Source organism: Rhamphochromis longiceps, linkage group LG7 (assembly GCF_057381845.1).
Source record: "Rhamphochromis longiceps isolate RC_006_pf linkage group LG7, R_longiceps_female_GT1.1, whole genome shotgun sequence".
In the NCBI taxonomy this organism is placed as follows: domain Eukaryota; kingdom Metazoa; phylum Chordata; class Actinopteri; order Cichliformes; family Cichlidae; genus Rhamphochromis; species Rhamphochromis longiceps.
The window spans coordinates 38,403,019-38,422,669 of record NC_140563.1 but is presented as its reverse complement, the minus strand read 5'-3'; the positions used below and the strand labels follow the sequence as shown (position 1 = coordinate 38,422,669).

The 19,651-nt window shown below is 38.0% G+C and overlaps 2 protein-coding genes across 3 annotated transcripts in view; both read right to left on the bottom strand.

Annotated features, from left to right (window-relative positions):
- The window catches only part of unc13bb (unc-13 homolog Bb (C. elegans)), a 66,406-nt gene that overhangs the window by 9,162 nt on the left and 37,593 nt on the right, over positions 1–19,651 (bottom strand). The window contains exons 11-36 of one of the 2 annotated variants that reach the window (XM_085413575.1): positions 18,863–19,159; positions 18,652–18,751; positions 10,700–10,746; positions 10,526–10,604; positions 10,239–10,244; positions 9,601–9,675; positions 9,180–9,399; positions 8,720–8,947; positions 8,488–8,629; positions 8,097–8,266; positions 6,337–6,452; positions 5,712–5,875; positions 5,070–5,220; positions 4,842–4,910; positions 4,565–4,654; positions 4,252–4,389; positions 3,996–4,126; positions 3,692–3,777; positions 2,368–2,494; positions 2,121–2,217; positions 1,728–1,871; positions 1,152–1,229; positions 927–1,004; positions 738–758; positions 216–257; positions 46–78 (exon numbers count right to left, since the gene is read on the bottom strand). In XM_085413575.1, the coding sequence (XP_085269701.1) occupies positions 46–78; positions 216–257; positions 738–758; positions 927–1,004; positions 1,152–1,229; positions 1,728–1,871; positions 2,121–2,217; positions 2,368–2,494; positions 3,692–3,777; positions 3,996–4,126; positions 4,252–4,389; positions 4,565–4,654; positions 4,842–4,910; positions 5,070–5,220; positions 5,712–5,875; positions 6,337–6,452; positions 8,097–8,266; positions 8,488–8,629; positions 8,720–8,947; positions 9,180–9,399; positions 9,601–9,675; positions 10,239–10,244; positions 10,526–10,604; positions 10,700–10,746; positions 18,652–18,751; positions 18,863–19,159 (2,929 nt within the window). The remainder of the gene's footprint in view (positions 1–45; positions 79–215; positions 258–737; positions 759–926; positions 1,005–1,151; positions 1,230–1,727; positions 1,872–2,120; positions 2,218–2,367; positions 2,495–3,691; positions 3,778–3,995; positions 4,127–4,251; positions 4,390–4,564; positions 4,655–4,841; positions 4,911–5,069; positions 5,221–5,711; positions 5,876–6,336; positions 6,453–8,096; positions 8,267–8,487; positions 8,630–8,719; positions 8,948–9,179; positions 9,400–9,600; positions 9,676–10,238; positions 10,245–10,525; positions 10,605–10,699; positions 10,747–18,651; positions 18,752–18,862; positions 19,160–19,651) is intronic. The other variant, XM_085413576.1, reaches the window with a different exon arrangement.
- LOC146665812 (uncharacterized) lies at positions 11,545–14,012 on the bottom strand. The gene is made up of 2 exons (XM_085413577.1): positions 11,768–14,012; positions 11,545–11,576 (listed from the first exon to the last, which is right to left on the bottom strand). Exons 1-2 carry the CDS (start codon positions 14,010–14,012, stop codon positions 11,545–11,547), a joined length of 2,277 nt encoding a protein of 758 aa, XP_085269703.1.

Below are 19,651 nucleotides of genomic sequence, written 5' to 3'. Positions count from 1 at the left end.
TTATTGATTAGTTAAAGTCTAACTGCTGCAATCCACAATACCCACCGGAGCCTTTGCTTCATCCTCAATTGCAACCTGCTACTCAAGCCACAGCATAAAGGAAATAATCAATACGGTGCTCCACAGCACACCATGAAAATGATTTAATTATATTAGAAAGATGTACATTTATATGGATAAATATCCACCCTGACCAGACTATATTGGAACCGTACCTCTTCTTCTTCTTCCTCCTCCTCTTCTATGATTTCATTTTGCTTCAATTGTAAAGTGAAAACATTTGGTTGAAATATAGGCTACAGCATCCCACAGCTATCATCCTACGATCACTCCAACAGTATAAGTTAAATAAAAAAAATTTAAAAAGGGTTCCATATAGCTATGATACTGCATGCAGAAATGTTGTAGGGAATGAAGGCAGTGGGGAGGTAACAGCTAGGAGAAAAGCTATTGATTTTCAATGCTCTAGCTACAATATTGATATGGAGGACATGACTAAATTAAGTCTCTGCTTCAATACTCCGTCTATTAAGAAGCATAGGGCTAACCACTGTAACCACTGATCTAGGGCTACACTTTCACTGACAGCTTCACATCAGGCATTAAGCATACAGATCTGAATATAAGATAATATTCAAAGCGTAAGCAAATGCTACTATGTCACATCTTAACACATCTTAATCCATTAACATTTGCCATTTACTTTAAATTAGCTAAACTACCACTACTGTACGCACCAATGCTTCTTGTATTGCAATCTGACACATGAAAGACACAAATGCAACTGTTGTACAGCAAATTTAAAATGTAATTTCATGAATGACTGATGTTTTTCTTTTTTTCTACACGAGTGACGCTACCAATTTATTAACAAAACCGGATACCATTATGCATCATGTCTTCATATCCATCATATTTAGACTCACCTGTTTGGCACCCATTGACTCAAACATCTTTTCCAGCTGGATTCTTAACTGCTGAACATTATTCATTAATACACAGGGCTACAAGAAGACAGAGAGAGACGTTAAGAGTGATTTTGTGATCTTTTTTATGTATCATGTCCAATGTAATAAATGTTTTTTCAGCACAACTGGCAGAATTGGCTGAAAAAAACATGGCAGAAATTGGCAGGAAAAAAAAAAACTTACAATCTTCTCTTTGTCAATATAAGATGGAAAATTCTTGGTCAGCATGGCACTGTACTGCAGAAGAACTTTGGCAATTGTCTGTAAAGACAGGTAGAAATAAAGGCATTTAAACGGCATTTACGAAAAAAAAAAAAGCTATTTAAAATCAAATTTCTCTCTTATCTCTTCAAAGGGGGATAATCTTGTACTTCGGGGGTTTCGCTAATCAACATAAATATTCCAAAATGTGCTTTAATGTATTCTGTAGCAAGGAGACAAACAAATTCTAAAGTAGGACATTTTTCTCAGCAGACTTTTCCACAGGGGGGGAACTGTTATGCCTAGTTCAACAATTCTTTTTAATCCAGCAATATAAAAATTCTCTTTTGCAAAAAGTCAAAATGTCCCACAAGACATTGCTATAGTGGTTTAATAGTTTTTTCCCTCATATTTCGTGGTCATTTTTCAGAAACATTGGAAGTTTAAAGCAAATCTTTATTAATTCTAGAATTGTTAAACACAAATGCACACCATATTTCATGCAGCTCGATCAAGCTAGTTTGACTTTAAATGTCATCATCGGGTGGAGTACATTACCTTGGAAAAGCGGCGACTATACTGAGCCATGACCCTAGGATCAGGACATTCCAATTTCTTGATAATCTCAAAGCTCTGGTTGAGCTGGGTGAAGATGTCCACCACAGAGCAGGAGAACAGAGCATGCTCAGATGTCTGCTGGAACTGAGATGAGTGCACAAATGACACTTACTTCTTATCAACACTCATATAGTAGATAAAACAACATCTACAAGCAGAATGTTAAAGAACATCAACAAGATTTTAAAGCAGCTTTTTAATGTCCCCATGCTGATAGCATGGCTGTATCTGTAAACACAAAGATAACTTTTTTCAGTTCAGCACTATTTTAAATTAGAACCTCAAAGGTATCGTAGAGATATCATATCAAAGGGTAAGTTCTAGTTTTCTTACTCCATCTTTTTTGTCTCTTTCCAGAGCTCCATTCATAAATTCCATAGATACTTCCTCATTTTCGTCCAACCACTGTAGCACAAACTGCACAAACCATCTAAAAGTGAGAAATAAAGATTAGCAAATATGTTTTGTTTTTTTTAACACAGTTCCTTTTATCTTTGTTTAGATGGATTATCAAAGTCAAAAAAGGCAATAACATTTGCCTTTTCTTGTGCCTGTCACTGAAAAGGTCAAATGCACTTACGATGGGTAGTCTGGTACAACACCCTTAAACACTGGCAGCTCCTTGACATATTCATTGTAGAGCCACTTGACCTTGAAGTGCAGGTTCATGTAGTCTGTGCTCTTACACAGCCTGTGCTTCTCATGCTCTGCCGGTTTAAAAACATAAGGAGCCATATGAACTTAGGGATGTGAAGATTAAAGTCAACGTCCCCATTTTAGTAAAAGCTAATATAAGACAGCCAAAAGGTAAGGTGAAGCAATCATATGGTGCATATGGACATCTGAGTATTGTAACAAAACCTCAAAGAACCCCAATGCATACAACCCCCGCCCCCCCCCCCCCCCCCCCAAAAAACCCCACCTTAACATGAAATCGTTTCTAAATTCTAGTGTATGTCGTTGTTCTTCACTTAAATTCTGAATGAACTTGTAAAATAATTCTACAGTATCCTCTTATTAAAGGAAAAAAAAAATCAGACTAATCCAAAAGCTTTCTTTGGGAAACATGTTCTCTGACGGCCTAATGCTCAACAAAGACGAAAGAACACACACACTAATCCCATTTTATGTATTTGCTCACTGTAGAATGTGGTGTGACTAAATTCTAAAAGTCTTTGCTTTATTCGCTTTGAATGTTTTTTCTGAGATGAGATGTATTAATATCAAGCAATGGCGTGGCCTGCTTGAACTGCAGCTACACAGATATAAGGTAGTAATACAATCAAAGACTGTGAGAACTTTAAAATGTTTACAAAATATTGATTAGCCTTAAAATGAGCAGATGCAGGTTCTTTTTTATTGACATGCTTAAAAATAACAGCTAGAGCTTTGAATCGTAAGCACTCAGTGTTTCGTCTCTGTAGCAAACTCTCCATCTATGAACTTTTCATGTTTATTCAGATTGAAAATAAAGAAGGCGCCACTTGTGTGTTTTGATGCATTTTGTGAAACAGATATTTCACACTAGTCTCTGTAGGGGATTCATTTTGAGGACAAGGGCTAGAATAAAAACCGGGTGTCTCTGAACACCAATAGCGCTGTGGAGTACAGTATAATAGAGAAAAAGTGCAGAGAGGCTCCAGGGACACATAAGCAGCTTTCAATCCTAGCACATTTATTATATTCTCTCCAACTTCTTCTGTTCCATTGTGTCATTGCTACCCCAGTATTTCCTCTCCCCTTCTGGTCATTTTAGGTTCCCAGAGCTTCTTTTCTCATATGCTTGTTATCACACCCTGACTCTCCAGCTTTTTCCTTTACTTCTAGCAGACAAACTACAGTGCACCTCCACAGTCTAACCCAGCAGAATAATCTTATAAAGAGTCCAGAATACCAAGACCTACCTTCCATAGCATACTTCATGTCCTGTGCAAACAATGTCCACATGACCTCTGCTGACACCTTTCCTACATTAAGTTCTTGAGGGAACCTGAGACAGATGGGAAGATGTGACAAGGTGAAACCTAGTGGATTCCTGAGTTTAATTAATGCAAGCATCCATAAAAATGTCCTAGATCTCTGGAAAAAGAATCAAGAAAAACATTTTGTTGAACTACTGCAGTTGAAGTAAAACCTAAAAATAAGGAGACCTGATTTTGATGTATTCAAGCGGCTTGAATATTTTAGGAGTAGAGTTGCATGACTCACTGGTTCAGTACAGGTGTGTAGGAGTTTCTGTCTTCTTCAATGATGGAAACAATGAGCATGATGAGTTTGGGCCAGAAGTCCAGATTCTTAATGCTTGGACCCTGCTCCTCCAGAGGAAGCTCCTCCTTGTTCTGAATAAAAACCAAAAGGAAAACAGTTAACATTATAGTCGCCCCTTTATTGAAACATTTATTCACCGGCCTGCTGCTACAGAGTCTGATAGCTGCACATTGTATCCTGCAGCTGTGTGACTCACCGTGTCCACAGGCTGGTATTGTCTGCTGTACAGCTCGTGGCAGTTATTGAAAATGTAGTCGTATGTAGAGTTGAGGCAAGCTTTGACACAATCCCTCACAACTTGACTGGCTCTGGGCGGAGACTGTAACTCCTGGACCTGGAAAGAAGATGAAGATAGCTACAGAGTCAGTAGATGACTGCAAACAAGGGATATTTTATCAACTTGTCAATATCTGGCAACAACTTCAAGGGAAAAAACATTCAAGTCAACAAACTGATAAGAAGATACTACAAAGCTGAACTACAGATAAAGAATATGCAATGTTACCTACCTTCATCCTGAAAAAGGTAATGCTGGTTAGAAGGTCCACAGTGGATTTCAGATCTTGCAGGCGATCCTTGCTGCTGGCAGGGAAGTGATTCTAAAGAAGAAAAACACGTTTAGTTTACAAGTTTTCACACTTTTCAAAGACTGTTGGCACAATTTGCACAAAAAATATTCATTGATCAGATGATGAAAAAATTCTTTTTTTTGTTTTTTACTGGCACAAAAATATTAGACATGTACATTTAGAAAACAAGACACTAGTAGTGATACAAGAATCTCACCCTATAACTAGAAAGGTCAATGCGTAAGGAGTTGTGCAGCTGGTCTAAGAGCTTGACAAAGCGTTCTTTCTGTATGGGAAGAAAAGGGGGAAAAACATGTTCCTATATTAGAAAGAAGTTTGGCAATCTATTTGTGCATAAAATGCAATAGCGAAGAAAGGAAGAGAAAATAAAATAAAACAAAACAAAGTACTTTACTGTGTCTGTGTGTGTGTCAGTAGTACAAACCCCAAAATTAGAAGCAGCAAAGCGGTCGGAGGCAGAAACATTGGTGGAGGCTGTTGTGTGGGCGTAGAAGGCATTGATATTGGCCAGCAGGGTGCTCATCACTGCAGGGACTCCAGGACACATGTACTTAGAAGACAGACAGGCAAAGTGCCTGCATAGAGTAGCAAATGCAAAGCTTGGTAAGTACTTGGGTGGGAGGCCTTAAGACTTCTTCAACAATGTGTACCTGCTTACACTTTGTTGCAATAATGTCAGCATCCAGTTCAAATACCTTTATTTGGACAGTCTGCATGTACTACAGGCTCTTGTTTTCACGTGACAATTTCTATTAGGAATTGTCGTGCTATCTGCCCATCACCTACCTGACACATTTAGACTGAATAATAGCCCACTGAAGCATTTTTCTGCGAATGATTGACCTAGCTAACAGTCATCTGTATGGATGATGACACTGCAGTGAGACACATCCATCCTCACCCTGTTTATAATTGACTGTACCTCATCTGAAGGCCAGAGAATGACAATGGCACCAAGAGGTTTATTGATATGACCTCAAAAGACAGGGAAAGGAACATGGGGAATAAAGAGGTAACATATTGACAGGTAAGAAGACAGTCCAATTCACTGTGTTTTTAGACTCACGTCATGGCCTGGTAGATGGACTCAATCCCATAGCGCATGGCAAACTCATCCACTACTTCCTGTCCCACATCATCAAAGTAGACTTTCCAAGAATCGTCTCCACGAGCCTCTGGAATTTTTACCACACCTTGACCAAGTACATCAGTTGAATGATGGAACAAGTTCTGTAATGGGAAGAAATGGACAGACTTGATCTAATTCACATGAACTTCAGAGCTAACACTAAAGCGTGAGAAGTGATGGTAAAGTTATGGTGGCTTTTTACTGAAACAAATATGATGAGATTGTTGCAATTTACGCTTAATATTATTTTTACTGGATGTGTGTAGAATACAGACTTGAAAAGCTTTGGTTTGACAGATTATAGGATTTTCAGTTTCATAAGCACAGGTCCTTTAGCCCTGATTCAAAATTTGATTTTTTTTTTCAGGGAAGAGGTTGGATTATGGAAATATCACTGTGCCTTTAATCCTGTCCAAATCTATCACGTCTGCAGTCAATCTGTGCAACACATTGAAACAGCTACAATAGTGGTTGCAACCACTTATGCAAACCCTTTGTGTGGAGAAGTTGCTGAATATCCAGCGTGTCTAGGTAATTAATCGTGATTCTGTGAATCATATACCTCATGCAAACAAGTGTACTGCACGTGATATGGAGCCACTTTCTCCTCTCCTTTGATCTCCACGTTGATTTGGAGGCGAATGGCACCAGACACAGCTGATTTGTCTGTCCTCTTCTCTGTATTTAAGTACAAAACAGTCAATCAGATGCACATCGGGAATGTCTTGATTCATAACTTGAGTCCAAATCTGTGACACCAAAGGCACTCTAAACTAGGTCTGTTAACACAACCCTAATCACAGACTATTAGCTTGGCAATTCTATTGTAAGGGCTTCTGTTTCTACAGTTTGATGGTCGTCCAGAGTCAGCGATGATAATAGAAGTCCTCCAGCTGATAGTGAGTGTAACAAAGGCAATGGGCTGCATGAGTATGTGCCTGATAACAGAAGACATTTGAGCTAGAGTGTTTCTGGAGGTGGAGTTCTTGGCGGCTCACCCCTGCTATTTGCCCTGACAGGCAAATCATTTGGGGTAATTTGTACATGTCGCTAGAGTGGTCGATTTCCGACTGGAGTGCTGCTACTTGATAATCACATATCAGGAGGTGAAAGGAAGAGAGTCAGAGAGGGGGGGAGAAAGAGATAGTGAAAATGTTTTGTTTTTTCCCCCCTTTCTCTCATGAACTAGGTATATTACATCATTAATCATTAATTAAGCATTCAAATCCAATTCATAATAAAACCTATCAAAATAAATATTTGATCATACAGTTTTCAGGGAGATATTAAACCAAGCAAGTCAAATCTCCTAGCTTAAAAAAACAAACAAAAAAACCCCCACACAAAACAACAACAACGGTAGATTTATGGGCACATTCATATTCAGTGACAAGCTGTTGCACTTGAAGATTTATTACTGCTGCTGTCAGGTCAATTTTAGCACTTTAATCAAGTATGAACAAAAAAATGTGCTTAAGAAAAGTGAACACCTCACCCTTACATACAACATATGAAGAGATACGAAGACGCAGAGACAGTAATTCAGAAATATTATTCTAAAGACAACATTTGTTTGCCCACAAGACTGGGATTAGATTTTATCCTGAGAGGTATTCAAGCTACATATATTCATGCTGCACAACTAGTGCTCATGTAGACTAGCACACAGGCCTGAGAAATCAGATCCTGTATACTTGTTAATTATTTTGTTCAGGCATCATCCTAATGAAACTGCCTGCACACCCTAGGGATAGAATTGGGGGATTATCGTGAAACTTTTTCCTTAAAATTATCACAACTTCTTGCTAGCAGGGAGAAACTCATTTAAAATGTAATCAAATAAGCTAGTATTTTCATGCAGACCAACACAGGCCTTAGGGAAGCAACATGCCTGGGTATAAATATGTTTGCTGCAGGGAAAGGAGATGTGACTAATGAGGTACAAACAACAGACTGGACTTGCTGAAAGCAAGGCTTTTAGCGCCAAACAAAAACATACAGATGTGAAATTGATGTAACAAGCAGATGAGATCCAGGTTATAAACAGGCATGGTAACATGATACAAGGTGTGACCAAAAGATTGGGAGTAGATATTGGGAGTTTTAGTAGGTATTGATGCATTTAACAAAAAAGATAAATACATAAATAAATTTAGCTGAGCTTTACTTGAAAGTCATATTCACACTACCTCTCAGATTGCGCTGTCGAGGACCCATTATGACCACTTACACTGTGCGTTCTGTGACGCTGCCTCCCCTCCGCATATGCTATACAGTTTTCTTCATGATGTCTATTAAAAAAAGACAAGAAAGCCAACTGACCCAGGTTATACCAGACATCCATTTCTCCGCTCAGCGTTCGGACTTCAATGATGCTCTGTCCCAGGAAATCGTCAGATTCCCTCTTCAGACGCTGCTTCACTCTGGACTTGATGTCATCATCTTCATCCCACACTCGCACTTTGATTCGGTCTGAGGAATTGTGGCACTCACTAACAAAACAAAACAAAACAAAACAAAAAAAGGAGCAAAAAAGAAACATAAACTGAATAATATTAAGTTACAAGATGATAGATACTACAAGGGAGTAATTAAGGTGAGCACTTATAGCACTACTGATAACAAGCACTCAAGGAACAAAAAAAAAAACCAAAACACAACAACCCCCCCCCCCAAACAACTTTTTTGATTTCATAACCAAGAAACGACTCACAAATGGAACTTTTCCTCCCAGACTGGATTGAGGTTTCCATAGATGGTCTTTGTTCTCTTCTTGGTCTTGCCCACCTGAACAGTGACATACGGATCACTGGATCCTGTCTTGTCTTTTGCCTGAAGTCCTTGTGCACAAACAACTAACCAAGACATAAGAAACAATAAAAAAATTACAGAGAGCACATGTAACATAGCTCCAAAGTTGTCGTTGAGCTGTGATGGCAAAATACCTGTGATTGTGATCTTGGCTGACCACTTTGACGTCCCATCCAATACGCTTTGTTTGATGGTTTTCATCTGCTGTGCATGGATGGCTTTGCTGATGACAAACACTTCCCTGATCAGCTCAAAGATTTCTGGTTTGTTCCTTTCCCTGATCTTCATCCTGTCCTTCATGGCCATGATGATATTTTGAGTGCGGTCTTCAGCTCCATGCTTAGAGCTCTTCTCTGCCGCACCTAAATATTTATTTTTAAAAAAAAAGAAAAAACAGACCGAAAAGGCTTGAAACTAAAAAATATACATATGCCACTTCAGTGGTTACAAGTTAAATAAAAATGATTTTTAATGTGGGGAAAATATTCTTAAACATTTGAGACAAAATTGTAATGAAACAGCTTCCCGATAACGTAAAAATGTAGTTTCAGATCCCTGATGGAAACTTCTGTGAAACATTTCCTTAGTACTCACGCTGCAGACAGTCAGCATTCAGTAATTCTTGGCACTTTTCATGGCACTTGACACCACACTCAGAACAACGCATGCCTTGCCGTGCGATTCCCCACAGGAGCCCCTCACACTCATAGCAGTATGTAGGTGTAGTCGCTGTCCACACCTCGAAGTTATGTGGTGTGGTGCAAGATATGGGGTAGATAAGAGCCTGCAGGGTCTTCTTGTAGACATGATTTTTCTACAGAAGGAAGAAGATCTATTTTTAAAAGTCCTAATCCAGGGAAACAAAAACAAAAACAAAACCCTTATCAGTTATAAGGACGTGCTTATGCTGAAAGGCCGATGGAGTCACAACCATGAAAACTGTGTCACTGGGAAGTTTTTGAAACCGACAATCTCCAAGATGCAAAGCAGAAGTTTTTTTCCCCCGCATACTCACCAGCTCCTCATCCTTAATTGATGATCGAGCAGCCATTGCAGATGTGATTCCTGCCTTCCTGGCTTGGACAAGGGACTGAACAACATGACAAATACAAAGAAAAAAAAAATCAGCAAAGTTTGTGTACAAAGTCAAAACAACCCACAACCAAGCACACTGAAAAACAGTTCTGCAACAATAAAAGTCAATATAGTTAAAAGGTTTGAGGGGTTAGTTATAAAGGTGGTTAATAGAATTGTTATTATCTTTATTCTATGAACTTGATGAACACTTACCATATGGTGAGAACCCATGTGAGTATTATTAGTACCAAGCAAGTTAGCCCAAAGTCAACATTATAAAACATAGACAGGCCTTTGTTAGTAGTTTATTCTATCCAGTCAATTTGATCAAAAAGAAGAAAAACAACGTTAACCAAAAGGTGAGGGAATGACCTGTTGGCAATGTATTTTGATGGGAATGTTGAATAGAAAGAAAAGTAACCCAGGACCAAAAGGACACATGCAAATGTCTTCAATTGTAATAAACAGGAAGTATGGCAGAGATCAACATACTATGCCTGGTGACTACTGTTAACTGTCCTAGTTTATTTTGTACTTCAGTAGAAAAGGGAGTGTCAACTAGGTTCTATAACTTACCATAGCCTGACCAAGGAGAGTGAATGCATTCAAGAGAGTTGTGGGGAATAATTTTGGGTTTAAGAGAGGAGGGAGAGAGACATTAGCAGGCTGATTTCATATTTGTCTCCATTCTTTGAAACAACTCCATCCCAAATTCAGTGTAAAAGAAAAACTAACAAACAAACAAAAACTATTGTTGTACTGGTCTCATTTACAGAAACACTCACAGTAAAGAACAAAACAAACTGAATGAGATACAAAATACGGTGTATTTATAGGAAAATAAACAATAGGTGAGTACTGACCACATCGCTGACCAATGGGATAGGCTTCTTTTTACGTAGGTCCGGCATACTGTCAATTCCATACAGACCAGAGCCTCCACTACGGAACAAGCAAAACAGTTTTTATTTAGGTTTAAAATACAAATTTATTTAATCTAACCAAACTTCACCAATACAACACTATGTATAACTTACCCTGTTTTGACCCATGCCTGTCGAGTACTGGGTTCAACATCTCTGACCTGTAAGTATTTTAAATGTGAGAATTTAGGCTAGTGGCTTACAAAGACATAAAGAACTATGTTATGAGAGGAGTGGTGTTTGTGGAACCAGGCTTGGTTGAGTTTGACCTCTCTGATGTCACAGAACATGCAAATTAAAAAACAAACAAACAATAAAAAAAAAATTTATTAAAAGATGGGACTAAAATGAATGCTGCTGAACTCTTTAATTAGGTTAAGTGAAATTAAAGTGTGGACCACGATCACAGTATGTAGATGCAAAACTAAAGAATACATTTTATTTCCAAATAGGACAAAAGCACGACCACAAAATTTTTGTCCGGGTGATTAAACATGCATAGAAGGTCTTTTTTTATTTCTTCCTACAAGTATAACTTTTTCCTTTTTCATTTATTTAGTTGACAGTGGAGTTTCCTCTGGGGTTCTTTCTAATAGATTTTGATAGTGTTTGAAAATATTATGAAGGCGAAAACAGAACATAACACAAGAAATAACACCACAAACATTGTAAAGTTACAGCAAGCTCCTGGTAAATTATTCTGTAACAGATTAACTAAAGTTATCAGGCAAATGTCTCATCTAGAATGTCAATAATACGTTCAGACTAAAAATTACACATCTATGCAGTCAATACCATATGTAATGTGTATTTAGAGCATTATGCTTTGGAAACAACAAGTATTTATGTTGATAAGAAAAGTAAGAACAGTACTGTGTGGGGGGGATGCACACAAATTAATAAATAAACAAACCGAACAAAAACAAAATAATGTAGCTTGAACATGGAGCTAATATATTTCAAGTAACCTGATTATCTTCTCTCCAACAGTCTGCAAAAACAAAACAAAATACAAGTAGCATTATAAATCAAGTTGAGTAGCTGTACATGAGCAAAGTCAAACAATTTTGTAACTAAAGGAAATGCATTTAGTTCACTACAAAAATAAAGATTTGATTTTTGCTGTTATTACCAGGCTTGCAAGTGGTATATATGCAAAAAATAAATGAATAAATAAAATACCTGATACAAACTCGTCTTGAGACTGAGATCCTTGGGACCCTTGGGAGCCTTGAGAACCATGGGATCCCTGTGCAGATTTGGACAGTCTATGACGAGTTTGCCTCTTTTCTCTTAGAATACGTTGGAAATTCTCTATACGTGCTCTGTGACTGGCATCAGTTAGCCTGCCTTGCTTTTCATCAGTCAGCCTTTCTTGATTTTCTTCATGAAGAACATGGTTTTCCCTTATGGGACTTAAGCGCACCTCATCTTGGTTACGAACTGGACCCAGTGGACTTTCATCCTGCCTTGTTGCATACTGGTGGTCAGGCGTTATATCAAACTTGGACAGTTCTTCATCTGTTGAATAGTCTCCTTTTCCTTGTGAAATCTCTACAGAGTGATATTCTGTTGGAGTTCCAGGAGAGGGGCTTGCTTTATGTGGAGATGCTTGAAGGGAGCATGATAGATTCTCGTGCATCTCAAGACAATCCATGTAGACTGAAGGATCACTGTCCTCCTTTGAGGTGGCAAAGTGAGGATAATTCTCTGTAAGGCTAATCTCTCCCTCTGTATAATCTACAGTGATATGCTCATCCTCAGGTTCAGAAATTTGTTTACCCAAGGATGGCGGTGGCTCTGTACCACTATCATCTTTTTCATCTTCGGTATTCAAACCTTCCAACTTTTTGAAAGCCCCTTTTAAAGCTGACCTGACCGTGAGTACAGCCTTGCTAAAACTTGTTGCATCAAAACCTACGTCAGCAGTCCTGGGTGTGCTTTCAGGATCTATTTCAGGTGACTCTGGTGACAATGTTTCTCCTACATCCTCCCTGGAAATGCTGTGATCTGTCCACTCTCTGTCCAAACTCTCAGCAGAACCGAGATCGAGAGTGTCCCCAGATGACGGGCAATAATCACATGGTGAATGTGGCTCTAAATAACCATCATCACAGTCTGTCCACAACACAGTGGAACAGCTCAAGCTCCAAGAGGGCCCACTCTCAAGTTCATTCGCACAGGCATCTGTGGTGTGGTATCCAGAACTACGTGAAAATGGACAGTTTGCAGCACAGTCGCACTCCAAGTTTTCTCCCTCAGCTTCCTGTCTCAGAGGCCTCCAGTCCACCTGACTGGAAGAACTTGAAGGTGAATTATAATGGGTTCCAAACAACAATGAAAGGTGCTCTGAACTGTTGTGAGAAGAATGACCTGGTGTGCTGCTTTGTGTGTCCTCTGTTGCACGTCTGTTCCAAACTCCTAGAAAGCTCTCAAGCTCTTCTCCACTGTTTGCACAAGAGGAAACATCCTCCTCACTCCAACCACCTTCTCTACTAATACTGTGCTGAATATCAGCAGTTGGCCATCTGCTATACTCCGTGTCACCAGGAAGAAAGGCTGCCTCTGGACAATTGGAGCTCTGACATGATGACAATGAGCTAGTACTTTGGTAGTTTTGGTCACAGTGAAGCTCCAGGTAACAGACATCAGACAAGCGCATGTCTGAACTCTGCTCCAGGTACTCTTGATCTTTTTGATGGACTGTTCTGCAAGTGGCTTGATCATGCCATTGTTTGGGGGATCTATGTGATGATACATATCCTGAATCTCTTCCATAATCATTGCAGTCCAGCAAAGGATTGGGATCACCTGTGTGAGGAGAAGAGATTGCATTCTGCCTATCCAGACTTCCATGCCTGGTGTGACGTGTTTGAGAAACAGGGCTAGGATGCGTTACAGCTGAAGCCCCGGAATATAGCTCACCTATTTCACTGAGCACTGCATCGACACAACAAGATACTTCATCCACTGAGCCTCGCACAGACGTTAGATACTGCCTCAGGTCAGAAATTTCCTCTTGGATCTTATTGATTCCTTTCAGCTCCTTCAGGATATGCTCCACTACGTTACTATGGTCTGCTTCCTCATCCTCCATCTTCTGCCTCCATTCCTCATTTGTGATTCTTTCAAGAATCTTGGGGATAGAAGCCTCCACAACTTCACTGCCATCTTGGCAATCAGAATTTCTGTCTTTCTCAGATATGGTGGGGTTAGCTTTGGTTATTGTTTTGCTGACTGATATCTGGTCATGAAATGAATTATCTTCTGGTGCCTGTAGACACTTCTGTAGTTTTTTACAGAGACTTTGCCCTACATTGGGGAGCTGTGTTTTTTTCTTCTGCAGCTCACTCTTCTTGGGTGAGAGTGGAACTGGCTCCAGTTCATTGGGTTCATCCTCTCCACTGACGTGTCCTCTGGGAAACATCCCTGAGAATTGGCACTTGTGATCAACTGTTCCTACACATGGAGATATCACTGCCTCTGTGACTCCTCCTTAAGATGGGTCAAGTATAAGCCAGCATCTTAACCTGCATATGAGTAAGTATCTGCAAGTAAGTTATTTTGTTGAAAAAGCTTTAAAAAACCATGTGATTATTATGCCTACCAGCTCTCTGTTATCAGATGGCAGCTAAATATGATAAAACCACCACATGAACTTTGGAACTGTCAACTTGCCCTACTACCAGCAATTACCTAAAACACAGGTACATAAATAAAACTAGTACAGGAAAGGTAATGATAAAGTATGCAAATGTATGCATTTTAAAAGTAGTGATTTTAAATGTAAACTCTTTTTTTATAATTCCCTTAATGAGAAAGTAATTTATCTTTCCCATTTTTATTAAACCCATCAAGTGAAAAACACAGACACATAAAACTTTACTGTTTTATGACCACTAGCTCAGACCACAGTGGAGTTCTAATTCTGACTATGCACAATATCTTAAACACTGGGCAGAAAGTTCATTTGCCTTCTGGATTAAAGACATCCCATATGGAAAAGAAATAGTAAAAACTTATATGATTTACTTATGAAAGTGACCACTTTCTCAATACTTTCATATACTGTTTTAGTAAGTAAGTATCCAAAACATACAAGTTTTCATTTATATAATTTTTCAAGGGATCTTATATGTGTTTTCACTCTTGTATGCTTTTCATACAAGTTTCACGCAAGACAGATACAAACTTTATAAGATTTATATATATCTTTTCCATATGGGATGGCTGAATGCATTTGAGCACACATGGAATACCTCTATGAGAGACTACACTACTCTCCACAATACAAATGCTGGATAGACATTGTTTTAACTGAGAGTCAGTCAGAGTGTCAACTTCCAGAATGAACGCCATGCAGCTGCTTAGATCTCTGTAATTAGGATGCTTTGGAAAGACAGCACAGTAATTAGATGACAGGTCAATTCTCTCCTCTGAGGCCATGCCATTCTTACACACCCTTACCAGCTGCATGGCTTAATAGCTCTGATCCATTGGTACACACTGGAATGACAACTGAATACCCCAACTGTAACATAAATCTGGTTCTGGCATTATTTCATTCACAGAGGGCATTTACCATAGCTCTGTGATTTTGTCTTCTTCACTGAGACAATTACCAAATTCTCAAAAATGTAGAAGATGTTGCAGTAGTTTCAAGGTCAAGTTCTGTTCATCATCCCTGCTTTAATACTGCTTGTAACTCAAATTAAGGAGTTTTAATTGGACACGGCAGGATTTCTTAGCTCTACAAATAGTGCACTATATAATTCTTTTGAGATTTGTAAATGCTACTTTAAAAAAATATTATTAATATTTTTAATATAATTATATTATATTTAAAAATAGTAATAAAATAGTAATAAAATTCACACTTATCTCTTCCATCTCTGTGACTAAATATCTGGTTAAAAAAAACAAACATAGGAGGCCTTAGCTTCTAAAATATAAATTACAAGAAAATTAAACATTTTATAGAGTTGCAATATTTTCATTTAAGATGGCCTCAGACTAAAGTAAGCTTATTTCTGGGGACTTTCTCTGTATTTTACAATACCTTTGTAGTCAATTTGCTTTATAACATAACTATACCATGGCAAAGTTTTAGGAAAGCAAATGTCCAATTCTATTAAGTAAACTAATCCAGGGAGTGCATAATATAATTGCTAAATACATTAACACACCCCTGCACTTGAGGTCTCCAATAAGCACTTTAGCACAGAAGGTGTGTATTACCCTGATAAGCGTTTAGTGGGTAGAAATGTATAATCAGCCAATCAAAACTGACTGTTTCAGTCACCAATCTGAGAATGAAAATAAGCTGATGATCTTATCAGCTGAATGGAATCCCCCTATCCTACATTTACAGGCAGCGATGTGCTTCACAATAAAATTACAGTTATAAATATTATTTTATTCCATAAAATAATTATTAATAGCCATATTTAATTTACAAACATACCAACTAATGCTAGTTTTAGACATACTTGATGAATATGTGTAAACAAACAAAGTCGCATCAATGTGTAACTAATTAATTGATTGATTGACTGATTGATCATAATAACTGAGGGGCAGGTAGGGGTTCGGGCCATATTCCAAGTGAGTCAATCTTCAGCGGTCTCCCTTTTTTCCCCCCTTTCCTTATTAAATAATCCACAGCTTTCATTAAATAGAAAGAAAAAGAATAAGTAAAAAAGGCATCTTGCTTTTGACTTTTTTAGCTGGCTTCTCATCAATGAGTGAGATTTTAGAATACTGAAAGAAGAGATGCCTTCTTGACATTTAATTGGCTAAACATGGTTGCGTATCTATGCACTACAATACTACATCTTCCATACAGTAACTTGTACAATCTATATTTTTAATCAAAGTATATGTTAAATATATATTTAACATAAATATACTAAATAAAATGTAATCCTTACCTTATCAGAAAGAATGAACAACCTGTAGATACCATCTTATAAAATTGATTAATTCCACATGGAGGGTTGCTCAGCAGCTCGTAATAGCAATTCCCTGTATTTTATAAAAATATTTACCCAGGTGTACTGGTGAACATTGTTCAGTGTCAATCAAACCAGCAAATCTTCCTTCAAGTTAAAAAAAATATACAAGTGCTGAGTTCCTGATTTCTACAACCGAAATAGCCAGCACAGCACAAGTAGATGATCACACAGCAGTTCACCCTCTGTTAAGTAGCTATCCCTCCCACCCTCTTGCATGCTTTCACTGCACTAGCTCTCTCTCTCTCTCTCTCTCTCTCTCTCTCTCTCTCACTGTTCTCTGGGAGTGTATTCCAGTGCAAACCTAATCTGAGGGTGTAAGACTACCAGCTTTTAGCTGATCACAGTCACTGTAAAGAGTCATTTGTCAAAATGTATTGTTTTTAAAACTTCAAAAACATTCAAGCTAAACACATTGGCAATACTACTATCCCTGAGTGACTAAATGAGAATTTGTGGAGTCGAAGGATAATATGTATAAACTTTAAAGCATATTCTCATCAAGTATGGGTTATGGATTTGCCTCCCATGATTCCTTGCTGTCGTCAAGTTTGATTAAATTACTACAATCTCATTCCAAACCTTTCTTTGAAAATAAACAAGCACGTATGTTTTAGGGTATCAAATCTAGCATTTTCATTATGCTAGTCACTGTGACACCACGCGAAAACTTTCCAATTCTAATTAATTATAATCTTTACCAGCAGCCTTGTGTGATAAGTATTTCCTTGCATCATTTAATGATTAGCACTTAGACAGCTTTCACCCTTGATTTATACTCATGTCTTCAATCACTCATTTATAGTTCATGTTCATCTCAACCACTTCATGGAAGTCATCATTATAATGAAGGCATGCAAGGGCTATATGCCCTGCTCCTTCATTGCCATGCTATTAAAGCTTTAGTCAGGGAGGATGAACTATAGTTATGACTAACAAATCCCAATATTGTCATTATGAACACAGTAAAGTCCAGTCTTTCTGACTGGTCTTAAATTATTAAATTTAACATCTAAACTTAAAATTCTCCAGAAATGGTAATGCAGATTGCACCTATATTTGGTCACATTACAGTTGATTCCATAATGCCACAATTGCCTTTTTAACAAAGGTCATTTGATTTGTAAAAAACAAACAAACAAACAAACACAAACACTGGGCTAAAGATACTGATTACAAGCTATACAGTATATGGAGATATGTGTCACTGCATATATTCTGTTTTCGCACATTCTGATAAAATACACAACAACCGTTTAGTAAAAGAAACAAACATAAAAAACATAAAAGAAACACAACATAAAAAGAAATACTGGTAGCCACCGCTACACCACAGCCTTCTAACAGATGTAAAAATGTAAGATTTTAGTTGATTTTCAAAAAAGTTGACATCTGAACTTGACCTTGATTTCAAGGTCACTGAGTTCAAAGATTTTTAGTGGCTGCAACTTGGTAATTATTTGAAAATCTTTGGTGACGTCCTTCTTGAGTTATCGCTTTCAGGAGATTTTCAGATTTTATCCCTGAATTTGTCAAACATAGCAGATATCCTTGGAAGAAGAACATAGTAAGGACTTTTGTGAGCAAAACATCTACTAATGCAATATAGATTTTTCATGCAGTGAGTAATCTGCCTAAAATCAACACTATATTTCTGATTATGAGTACCACATGAAGAGAGTAAATTCCACATTTAAGACTTAATAAGATGGAGAGGAGACAAAGATATCTCATATAAGTTACAAAATGAAGACTACTTAAAAATTAGAGGATCATAAAAACTTTTGCTGGGTAGTTTTAACAGAGGAGCACATTGTTAGTCGTGTGCCTGCAATTAGGACACCAATTCACTAGAAGTAATATCATTCTAGTACATTTTAGTGCATCTGCATGAACATTCAGAGAGACTAAACTCAACCAGTTTCAAAGGATTGTATGTATGAACGTGCTTGCAAATATTGTGTGTACAAGGACTGGGAAAAGAAGAAAGTTGGAATTAAGGGTTAATAACAGATTGAACATTGTTGGAGGAACTGAAGTTAAAATACTGCATACCTCCCGCAGTTGAACTCTGACTTTAGTGATGGCCTTCATCCAATGAAGTCTGGATTGGGAAAAGGGTAATGGTGGTCCATCATCATCATGGAAACTAGGTCTAGGTTACATGGATTGAAGCATTAGATGAAAAGAAGAGAAAGAGGAAATCTCTCAGTTCTCAGGCATTTTCATTATATCAAACACATTTGAATTACAAGCAAAAATGTACCTGTGGAGTTTGGGGGATCCTGTCTCTGCTGTAGTATCACTTTTTATGTCCTGTCTTTTGTCAGGGGACAGCCTATCCATCTCCCGCTCACTGACCACAGAGTGTCCATTGATGGAGAGATTTGTGCCATTTGTGCGTAGCTGCCCATTGGTAGAAGGGTGAAAACCAGTACTATGATAGGAGTGGAAGGACTCCTCCAGTTCTGACCCTCCAGTGCTCTCGTGGCCAGTCTCACTAAGCTGGGAGCTGGTCTGGCTAAGATTTCCTGATGACCCAAAGCGACTACTTTCCACTGGACTACAATGGTGAGAAAGGAGTGAGAAAAACATTCAGAATGGTGAAATATCATTTCTGAATATTTTATAGTTTTAAGTTTGCACTACAAAAGACTGAATGGATTCGTAAAATATGATGATTACTAGATGTACACGTAAAAAAATATTTAATAAATAAAAGTGTATAAATTAAAGCAGAATTCCATGACAATGTTGCAAACAACTTAATTCATAAAATGTATATAGCTCAATTCACAACAACAGTCGGCTCAAGATGCTTTACTCAATTGCTGAAACACATACACACATATATGTGTATATGTAGAGAGAGAGAGAGAGAGAGAGAGAGAGAGAGAGAGAGAGAGAGAGAGAGAGAGAGAGAGAGAGAGAGAGAGAGAGAGAGAACGGTATAACAATAATAACAATATAATGATATAGTAATAAGAATGTTTGAGTACAATGTAGATTCAGCCAGAAAGTTAAAACTCAATACAACATTGTTGTGGAATTCGGA